The 12,225-nt window shown below is 33.9% G+C and overlaps 1 protein-coding gene across 1 annotated transcript in view; it reads left to right on the top strand.

The window, feature by feature from the left end:
- The window catches only part of LOC133193089 (uncharacterized), a 185,423-nt gene that overhangs the window by 168,852 nt on the left and 4,346 nt on the right, over window positions 1-12,225 (top strand). The window contains exon 10 of the mRNA XM_061329063.1: window positions 4,616-4,719. Coding sequence (XP_061185047.1) covers window positions 4,616-4,719 — 104 coding nt within the window. The remainder of the gene's footprint in view (window positions 1-4,615; window positions 4,720-12,225) is intronic.

Here is a 12,225-nt window from a genome sequence, read left to right on the forward strand (position 1 = left end):
GTCCATCACTAAAAATTGTCTTTCTCAATTTTTTTCGCCTCTTATAAATATATCTTTCTAATAAAAGATAATTGCTGAAAATGTTTATATTTCCGCAATTTGACGATCGCCAAATTAAAATGGTCGCCAATTTAGCAACTTTTAGAGAAGTTTAGGCGCCAGTCAAAATTTTTAATAGCCATGGCGACTGAATTAGTCGCCAATTAGAGCCCTGCAATAACATGTCAAAAATGAACTAATCATATAAATTAATCTGTTACATTCAAATTTCAAACAAACTGAAGTCATTTTTGAAGGGTTAATTGTCTTATGTTTACACTTGATGATACAAGGTTAAATTGTAAGTAATGAATTAAATTTAATAGTTACTCAAGTTATACTTGTAAACCTGGACAGGAACATGTACAGTTTAACCTTTTTATCAACCGCTTTACGGTTCGTAAAGCATTATTTTCCTCAAACCAGTTTATAAGCATAACTTGGCTATAAAATTAATTTCTTAAAAGTCTGAAGAGAAATGAAAATATTAAGGCCAGATTTTTCTTCGAACATGTTCAACATTTATATGACACCAGGACTTGGGGGGGGGGGGGGGGGGGTTAAGAAATTTTAGAATTCTTTGTAACAGACAGAGCAAAAATTAACATCTGTACACGTCACTCAACAATCCAAAACATTTGCGTCACTCAACAATCTGCAACATTTGCACTTTGGAATGTATGACTCGCTGATGAATCTTGATGACAGCAGGTACAGTCTGTCAAATGTGTACCAAGGAGTTAGAGAATGCTTTGCAGATACAGGTGCTGTACACCACCAATCTTTAGGTGAAGGCAGTTGAATGGTGTGGGGAGGCATAACAAATTGTACGTCGACATGATGGAAGATCAGTGTTTGTGATCATCGTTGGAAATCTAACAGGAATTCCATGAGACTAAATTACTATATATGTCTTGCCCTTTATAATAATGTGGTTAACAGCAGATTGCAACAAGACAGTGCAAGATCCCATGTTGCATTTGTTATTACTAGTATTCACAACATATTATAATGAAATATCTTGGCCTGCTTTCCCCCTTGATTAATCCCTAAATCCCCAAGTAACGGGCAGAAATGAGACCATGGTTTGGGTCAACTCGATTAATTTTAAGCACAAGAAATTTTGACGATTCAGTATTACATACCGGTAATTAACAATAATGAACATAATAAACTCCAGATTACAGGATAAACAAAGATGAACATAATAAACTTCAGAACACTGAATATCTATAAATATAAATTATGTGAGAAATTTTCACTACACTAACCACTCATACCCCACTCACTCTCACAGTCAAGGAGGGAAGTGTGAATTTAAAAAAAATCGGCGTTTTTTTCCTTTTTTTTTTTGTTTGTTTGTAAATGACGTCTAAGTGGTAAGTCTTTTTTAATGTAAGACAAATACTACAATCTCATTGTCAAAAATTCAAACTATTGTCCATACTAATTTCATTTTGGCAAAGCGATACAAAACAAAATTTAATTGGACACACATCTTGCTTTTCTAAGGGACGTTGATGTTAGTCCGGAAACCAAAACTAGGACTTGGGCCTGCCCCTAGGGGTCTTTACTGGCAGGAAGTAAACAAAAACATAAACAAATGTGGCAGTACAGATTTGATAATAAATATTAAATTACTTTAAATATTAAAATTAATCTCTAAATCTTAAAATTATGAAAAATATAAGATATTGGTTTGGGTAAACGGATGATTTATTTTAATTACAAGAAATTTGACGATTTAATGTTACTTATAAACAATGATGAACATAACAAGCTGCAGAACATTGAATATCTATACATATAAATCATGTGAGAAATCTCAAAAATCTTCACCAATTAAAAATTAATGTTTTTGGTTGATGAAGGTAAATTCAAAAGCAACCAAAAACACTGCTGACATTGGTTGAAGTGGGATTTGTATGTACATTTTTTTAAAAATATATTTATATTATTGATCTTTATTTCTTCATTCATAAATAGCAAAACTGCCATATTTGACCAATGACACGTTGCATATGACTTAAATTTACTATTATGTATGCATCATAATTTAAATAGATTTGTGTTTTTCAATCCTGGTAGATACAAGATGAAACTTTATTCATTAAAAAAATAAATAGATGATATTCAATGATTTTTAGTTGGATATGAAATTTATTTAATGAGTGGGACAAGATTTTTTAAAAATATTTTCATGAGTGCAAAGCACGAGTCAAAATATCTATAGAAAAAAATATATATAGAAAAAAATCTTTAAATTCTTCTTTTTAAGAACATCAAAGCCATGATTAGACGTATTTGTTTTGGAAGAATCATCAGACAGTGCAGATTCAAGCTGGTTCAAATCAAGACCCCTGGGGCCAAGGTCGGGCTACATTAGACGATCAAAGTTTTACAAACGAATAATTATATAGGATTAATTGATTTGATGTTGTTTAAAGCTGACATGAACTCTTGAATATGTGATATTTTCATCCTTGTACGACTTATTTTATTCCCGTACTCCCTTTTCCGCCATATTTCAGTTTCGCTCACTTTTTTTTACCGGCTATATAAACCCTGATGCCTTTTTTACACTTGAGTGATTTTCTAGCCTGGCTGTCTACATGTACATATCTCCGATTGCAAAGTTTTGGAACACGCCATGAACTGACCGAAACATGTAGGCCTGTACACATCTCCGATAAAGCAGTTTTGGAACATGCAATAAATCTAACAATCCTACCAAAACTAGGAATTTTAATGAAAATTGGAAAGGAGTATATAAATTTTGAATAATTAAGATGCAATGCATAATAAATCAGTATCATAAGCTGTTACGTCATGGTTCAGCGGTTGAGACGTCGTAGCTTACATTCTAATCATTATTTTGAGGAACTTTGGCAGTTTAAGTGTCTGTCAGGATAGTTAATTTACACACACACACACACACTCTCTCTCTCTCTCTCTCTCTCTCTCTCTCTCTCTCTCTCTCTCTCTCATAGAACAGGCCAGGGAATACTAGTATTTTCTACAATGAAATATATGGAGAACAGTATTCAAGCTCAAATGTCCAGTAAACAATACAAATCAGGAGCAGAGCAAACAGGGACCTCTAAAATGTCAGAGGTGGGATCAGGTACCATGGAGGAGTGAGCATCCCCTGCCGACCGGTCACACCCGCAGTGTGCTCCTTGTCATGATCAGGAAATAACGGAAAAATCCGTCGACAATTCAGTGTGTAAATAATGGTCTAACAATTAATATGAAAAACGTCAGGCAGCATTTGACTTAATGATAGATTGTATTTGCTGACAAGTTCATTGTATCGACCATAGAACTTACGAAATGATGACTAATATTCTTGTTTAATCAACTTGTTTGTCAATAACTTATCTCATTGTAGAAATTGTTAATACATAGAGCATGCTCTTGCGTATCGAATCAACTGAGTGAGATAAACCCCGTATGAAGGTGATAAGGGTACATCATTCTTTTTGAACGGAAGGAAAATGGAGAGTTTTGCAGCAATTCTGATATTTTTTCACAAGGTGACGAAATACCACTTTCATATCCTTTCACATTGTGAAAGAATATCACTTTTATTTAATAAAACAATTATAGTGTTTCCCTGTTGAAAATGTAATAAACAATTAATTGGAAAATGAAAATGAGGCCGTTTATTTTTCAAATAAAAGTAAATCAACACTCTTGATTCCCCAATTAATTTGAAAATCAATATAAATTTGATGCCTTTTATTAGTCCCCTACCGGTGAAACCGGAGGGGACTATTGGTTTCCTCTGAGTAATATCCGTCCGTCTGTCTATCTTTCTAGCTGTCCCTCTGTCTGTCTGTCAGTCTGTCCCACTTGGTTTTCCGCACTTTTTTTTTCTAAACGCTTGTAGATATTGAGCTGATTTTTGGTATGTGAGTGTATCTTTATGTGTTACAGATCAAGTTTCCATTTCCTTCCTGTTCAATGATTTTTGACGGAATTACGACCTTTTTAATTTTCAGGGTTTTCCGCATTTTTTTCTAAACGCTTGTAGATATTGAGCCGAATTTTGGTATGTGACTTTACCTTGATGAGTAACAAATCAAGTTTGAATTTCCTTTCGCTTCATTGATTTTTGACGGAATTATGGCATTTTCAATTTTTAACCAGATTACACTTGCCGGTAGGGGACTAGTATTGCTAATGCAATACTCTCAGAATGCTTGTTTTTAATGCTTCGATATTAAAGTAAATCAACACTCTTGCCCCCCCCCCCCCCACCTTAAAAAAATATTCATGATTATTTTATTACGATGATGATGATGATGATACTGTACTCATTTAGATCAAACATTTTAATTTATATATTTTAAGATTACTATGTATAACACGTTTAAACATGGCTCCACTTTTGCTAAACTCCATCTTCATGAAATTTTGCTAGGTATTTACTATAATTTTGTTTGATTTTCTTTTTCTTTTGGAGTAGTACAACTTTTTTCCTTTAATAATCTTATATTTTTTAATTGTGAAATGCAGCTTTAGGAGACATCTTTGTAATTGTAAATCCTGATACAATTCATTTTTTTAACAGTTTATGAAAATGCTGAAGAAATGGCGATGAAGACGATTGACAAAGATAATGTTTATTCGAATGCAAGTGAAGTTCCACGTACAACTCCTGGAAGAGGATACAAGGTATAAGTTACAACTTAAATTTCAGATACCGATACATATTTATATCTATATACGTATTTGTATATTATAACTTCAACTTAGTGATTTAGGTCACCTATTGCTTTCTGTATTCTTCCGACGTCATGCAACTTCCTTTGCTCAAATTGTAAAAGATCTAGAAGAAAATCTCAATCGGTAGCTTAATGTTTGGTCTTTAATTTACACGTACTCTGGTGATGCACTTTTCCTCTAAAGGTGGGTATTTATTGATTGATTGATTGTATGTTGTTTACGTCCCATTTGAAAATTTTTCACTCATATAGAGACGTCACCATATACCGGTGAAGGGCTTCAAATTCTAACCTTTACTCGGCACTCAGGGTCATTGAGCAGTGAGGGATCTTTATCGCTCCAACGCCTGCCGAGGCATGGGGCCTCGGTTTTTAAGGTCTTATCCGAAGGACCCGGAACTTTCACTTTAAAGTGCCGAGCGCATGGCAAAGGAACAGTTGCTTCCCAATTTTTTATCGACTTAGGTCAATCGCGACCGAAATTCGAACTCACGACCTCCCGATCACGGAGCGAGCGCTCTACTGACTGAGCTACCGTGAACGGTAAGGTAGGTATTTAAAAACTTCATATTTTATCCTCCAAAATTGAAGGATAAACTATCCAGCAATGCTTTGTGACTTTCCATATAAGAAAAAAGGCTACAATATTGATTTTTGGCAATTCTAAGAAACCGGAAGCCGACAAGCCACTGGACCAGAAAAGATAAAACTTCATTGAAAGCTTCATTACAAAGTGTAGATTCAAGTTTAAATCATAATTATGACTCGCAGTTCTTGGGTAGAGCCACAACAGCCTATCAAAGTTTTACATAGGAATATATATAGAAAAAAATCTTTAAATTCTTCTTCTTAAGAACAGCAAAGCCATGATTAGACATATTTGTTTTGGAAGAATCATCAGATAGTGCAGATTCAAGCTGGTTCAAATCAAGACCCCTGGGGCCAAGGTGGGGCTACATTAGACGATCAAAGCTTTACAGACGAATAATTATATAGGATTGATTGATTGGATGTTGTTTAAAGCTGACATGAACTCTTGAATATGTGATATTTTCATCCTTGTACGACTTATTTTATTCCCGTACTCCCTTTTCCGCCATATTTCAGTTTCGCTCACTTTTTTTACCGGCTATATAAACCCTGATGCCTTTTTTTACACTTGAGTGATTTTCTAGCCTGGCTGTCGACATGTACACGTACATATCTCCGATTGCAAAGTTTTGGAACACGCCATGAACTGACCGAAACATGTAGGCCTGTACACATCTCCGATAAAGCAGTTTTGGAACATGCAATAAATCTAACAATCCTACCAAAACTAGGAATTTTAATGAAAATTGGAAAGGAGTATATAAATTTTGAATAATTAAGATGCAATGCATGTTTGATATATATATATATATATATATATATATATATATATATATATATATATATATATATATATATATATATATATATATTAAGCACATTTTTACTAACTCTTAAACTAACATAACTGCCTTAAGTGAAGAAATATTAATACAGAAAGCATAAGGAAATTCACTTTTATAAGGATACCCACTTCCGCCCCAGCCCGGGGTTGAACTCTCGACCTGCGGAATCTGTCTCCTGGCGGTGACTGTGTAGTGTAGGACAGCGCCGCGAGAATTCCATCGGCATCAAAAGCAAGTTTTTGACTTGCCTAGATAGCCGAGCGGTCTAGCGCGCTGTTCCTGTACTCCTAGGAGACAGATTCCGTAGGTCGAGAGTTCAACCCCGGGCTGGGGCGGAAGTGGGTATCCTTATAAAAGTGAATTTCTTTGTGCTTTCTGTATATTTTAGGAATGACTCTAATTCTTGGCCAAATTATTCGAGTATAACCTGGTTTGGGTCAGTTTACGCTTTATAATCCGCGAAGCGGATTATAAAACAGCGTAAACTGACCCAAACCAGGTTATACTCGAATAATTTGGCCAAGAATTAGAGTTATTCCTTATAATTTAATTTTAAAATCATTAAATAACTATAGGTGTAAAATTTCGTTACTTTTTATCAGTTCAAATTTGCCGCTCAATAATACAACCATAGTAACGGAAGCGGAAGTGATGGGAATCGAGGGGAGGTAAAAACTGATACATAGGCATAGCAGCCATGTTGTTTGGTTACATGTGGTAAGATCGAATTATTGTTTGAAATTAAAGGTACATTTATTAAATCTGGAATTTTCCATGAATCCCGAGGACTGAAAATGAGAGGATTGTATGGATACAGATGATTCAGCTGGTTGTCAGGGGGGTGTGTCCCCATACCAAACCAGGTTATACAGAAATAATTTGTGTTCCTTTTTAGATATTAACCAATCAGAGGCTAGTATACAAACAATATTAAATTATATATATATATATATATATATATATATATATATATATATATATATATATATATATATATATATATATATATATATATATATATATATATATATATATATATATATATATATATAAATTTGAACAATAAAGAAGAAAAGGCTACCACAAGCATTTCTTCCAAATAACACTGTATTGTTCAGCTTTATGCATGCTTCACGGTATAAGCACATACTATGCAACTTACGCATTCAAACAATACATGAAATTATTCCCGAGAAAACGCGTCGAACGCTTTAAACTCATCTGCCTGAAATACTGCTATCGCTACAGGGATGTGCACATGTCGAAAGAATTACTTCCTATTTCCCTTTTATTGAAATATGCATCACGGAAGAAATAACTCCATTTGTAACTCAACGGTAAACACATTGTCCCTAGCACTTGAACACACGTGGTTCCTGCCGATCAGCATTTTTGGTCAGGGAATATATCGAAGGTGGAAATGACAGTGGTATTTGCCTGATTAGACAATATAGTCACGCAAATAAAACGTTTCAGAAATCGAACTAACTGTTGTCGGTACATGCATATGTAGTAAATATGTTCATGAATGTGGCTTCACTACATCGAATTTATTACATAAACATACATTCTTGTTACGGATTTTACATCTTTTAAAGTAAATGAAAGGGGGGTGGAATTTTAGAATACTTTTTTTCAATATATTTTAAACAAACGTCAGAAAAAGGTCGGATTTTCCTTGATCAAATATATTTAAATACGTGCAATGAACTGGCCTCAACTATTTTAGATATAAAATTAATATATCTTAAATTTACACACACTGAACAATTTGTTTCTGTAGACAGATTATTTTCAAATCAAGGTCCTTTTAGGCGTCACAAATTACAAGCACGATTAATACAATTACCAACAACCACAGACATAATTATGTGTATATAAAATAATCTACAGTACATGTTTTTGTATATATTGACGTTGAGCAAGTATTACACCTTAATACAGTTATTGACTGGGTATGAGGGCAACATATGATTTGTTGGACCAGAAGATGAAAATGTTGCCCGAGGCCGTAGGCCAAGGGCAACATTTCCACTTTCAGGTCCAACAAATTATATGTTGCCCGAATCCCACTCTATAACTGTTTTTATACCCTTCACTTCAGATAGAACAATTTAAATGAAAATATTTGAACAGATTTAATCAATATGTAATCAATTACTTTCTTTGGAAAATTTTGGCCTGATCAATAAAAATAAAACAATAGGAGAGAATGAAAAAATTAAAAATAAAATCATTATATCACAAAAATTATTTATCACAAAACAAACTCTTTCATATAGTAAACAACTCTTGCAGCTCTAAACTTCGGTTATTTCCGTGTCGCCGATATTGAACGACGATGGACTACTTGTGACGTAGCAGTGACGTTGCGGTCTAGCAATTCTTATGTTGGACTTGCAGGCCAGTCAACAATAAAATTGTTAGACCGCATCACTAAACATTTCTTTTGTTGGACTTTTTATTGGTAATAAATATATAGAAAGATATTTATAAGGGTATAACAATAGTATATATGAAAGTAATATTGATAATTTAAATAGTTCTACCGTGTACCCAAATGTAAAGTGGGGTGATTCAACAATTCTCGCATTGCCAAAGATATCACGAGACGATGCAATAGTGCTAATGATTACATTACGTAAGTGTTTTATTTTTTTTAAAAATTACACATATTTACATGTTCTAGATATTTAAAGAAACTTTATAATGTGACTGAATGATTAAAATATGGTTGCGTGCATGTGTATTATTTCTTTGAATATTACATAATTAATAGTCAAAGTTTATAGAACAGAAAAACAACGTGTCCACGAGAGTGTCCACCCCCCCCCCCCTTCCTAAAAAAAGTTTTGTTTGTTTTAATTTGATATTGGTTTTTTTTTCTTGTCTAAAAATTTCTGGTAAGAATCCTCTGTGCTTTTCAGACCTTCTAATAGGTATAAAGGAACAAAAAACTGACTTTTTTCCTCTGGAAAGTACGTGAGTAGGGTCCACAAGTTTCTATTCCCGTGAAATATAGTTTTCAGAATTGTTAAGTTCCCCTTTCCTTTGGGTGTTTAGGGTTTTTTTTTTCTTTTCTTTTTTTCTTTTTTTTTTTTTGGGGGGGGGGGGCTTGTCAAAAACAGGAGACAATTTTTTTTTTCAGCAGGTTTGATCCACTCTGCCCCAGAAAAATTCCTTGATCTGCTATTATAAAGACTATATAGCATTTCCAAAGATTTTTAGTACATCGGATTTTATATGCATTATTGCTCTTACATGTGTGGATGCTTACACATGAGAGAGAGAGAGTATACTTGTATGGAAAATGCAAAAAATATTTATCCATAATTTTGCGGTTAAGGTTTCAAGTAATCCTTAAACTATTAAGATTTTCTGAAAATACAAGAAATTGAATAGGTAGCAAATTTTAGACTGCCTGCGGCAACTCTCCAATCTGCTTCCTATACATGCATATAAAACAGGCACGTAGCTCCGTTTCTCAAAATATGTGTATGCGAGGGGGGGCGGGGACAGTAAAATGATTGACAAGGAAAAAAAAAATAGGCATCTAAAAATTGAGGGAAATGAAGAAGGAAAACAGGCATTTAAAAAAAATCCGTAGTCAGGGGAGGGATAGATTCCAATCATGTACTATCATTTTCGGCCGAAAAAAAATGAGTACAGTGTACAATAATATTGGATGAGAGCGGGGGGGGGGGGGCAGCCAGTCTTAAAAAAAATCCTTACAAATCAACCGTTAAAGACAGGCCTGTAGAACGCGTGGGTGGGGGATGCCCCTCCCACTTTTTCCAGAGCATAATGTTTAACTTATTAGCATAAAATACACACTCAAAGGCTGATCCCCTCCACTTTTTGTTACACTAAAGTCAAATCGTCGATAAAGTTGCCCCCCCCCCCTACCCCCATCAACGCCACAAAATAGGATATTGGAGATTTTTCATATTTTATTTTTTTAAATTTATTATTATTATTATTATTATTTTTCTTGTCAGAGACTTTTTCAGGTAAAGTGTCAATTATTTCTTAGATGCAACGTGCCTGAAATACACTCTGAGAAAAGGGAGTACCCCCCCCCCCCGCTCCACGTGTGTGTATATTTGTTAATTTGTGTTCTGGTTAAATGCTTTCATGTCGTGTTCTAAATCATTTTCTTACACCAAATTACTGTTTATTTGTTAGATAATCAGCAATCAGACTTTTTATTTTTTTAGTGATTTCTTATTTTTTACCCAGTCGCGCAAATACTAATTCCATTTTGCACTTCTGATATTTTCCCTGACCAAAATCTGATCAGCACGGACTAGTGTATTTGAGTGCTTGGCTGTACAATGAAGTGACAACGTGTTTACTGTTGAGTTTTTATGGAGTTTATTACTTTTTTTGATGCATATTTCAATAAATGGAATACAAGGTGTAAATCACTCGGCATGTGCACATATTCGAACGGGTACAGTGGTCTATTTCCAGTTATGAATAAGTTTATAGCGTTCGACTTGTTCTCTCGATATGCATCAATTGTTTTTGAATGCATATGGACATGCATAGCTAATACGCTGGTTGTTTGTTCCATTTTTACGGTAAATTATTGCAAATTGTTTGTACAAGTTTCACTGTGTATTATTTCAAGTTTATTGTGCATATATAGGTATGCTTTTAAAAAACACGTGCAACTATGTTTTTTCTTTTTAAGAATTCATGTCAGCTTTAACGTCCTGTTCGAGAATTTTTCACTCATATAGAGACGTCACCATATACCGGTGAAGGGCTTTAAATTTAAACCTTTACTCGGCACTCATGGCTATTCAGCACTGAGGGTTCTTTATCGTGCCAACGTCTACCGTGACACAAGGGCCTCGGTTTGTATAGTCTCATCCGAAGGACCAGCAACTTTCAGTTCAAATTGCCGAGCGCTTAGCGAAGGAACAATTGTTACATGTACCTATTTTATCGACTTTGCTCAGTCGCGGCCGTGATTCGAACACACGACCTTCCTATCACGGAGCGAGCGCTCTACCGACTGAGCTAAATTGACGGTCGAATATATGAAACAATCTTCTTAAGAACAGGAAAGCCATGATTATTCATATTTACACTAGCCCAAATTTCCAACGCACCATCTTAGAAAACTAATTTTTACCTTTTCAAAATTTGATTAAGATTTATCTGATATGTCTTCATGAATTAAATTAAGATGTTTTTAAAAATGACTAAACTGTTAGCTGAAAAGTATTTTGAATAAATAAAGGAATCTTAAATATCTTCTGTGTGTAAACACGACATTAAAGGACTTATTGCATGATCTTTCAAAAATCGTAATTTTATTAAAAAAAATATTATTTATAACCTTATCTATTAAAATACAGAATACAATAAACGTTGTTGAAAGTATATTTTAAGAGATATTGAGAGTTGAAATTCAAATACTGCAATATGCATATTTCAGTCGGATTTCGGCGAAACACTGCTCTGACGTCATAGGCGACAATTCGGTGATAGAGAGATGAGAATATGCACACTATTAACGGAGTTATCAGTGACAAATGAAGCAAAATTACAAAAAATGCTGAAAAAAATAATTCCTTATCTGCTTTATAATTACTATAGAAACCTTAATTAGTTCTAAGGTACAAGGCTATTAAGATATTTTCGTTTTTTTATTCAAAACATTTAGAACCTGTAGCTCTTATTACGGCAATGTTTCGTGATCGGGATATTATTTATCAAGATCGCCATCCTTTAGAAAACATATGAAGACTTGCATAAATTAATATTATATACAAAACGAAGAATAACAAAGTTATAAAATGTTTAATTTGTGAATCAAACAAGTTAATACATGTGATAAGATGACAAATCAAATTGCATTGTTATGGCGAGTTTCTTCGTCTTCGCTGCGTCTCCCTCGCTATCGTCGCTGCTATTTTTACAATGTTAACGGATTTTTCAGATTTTTTCTTGCTGACACTTCTAACATATAAGGTTAAATATTCAATTTTATATCGATAAAATAAGTG

The sequence above is a fragment of the Saccostrea echinata genome, unplaced genomic scaffold (assembly GCF_033153115.1).
Source record: "Saccostrea echinata isolate AGI-Se365-2 ecotype Australia unplaced genomic scaffold, CSIRO_AGI_Sech_v1 ptg000027l, whole genome shotgun sequence".
In the NCBI taxonomy this organism is placed as follows: Eukaryota; Metazoa; Mollusca; class Bivalvia; order Ostreida; family Ostreidae; genus Saccostrea; species Saccostrea echinata.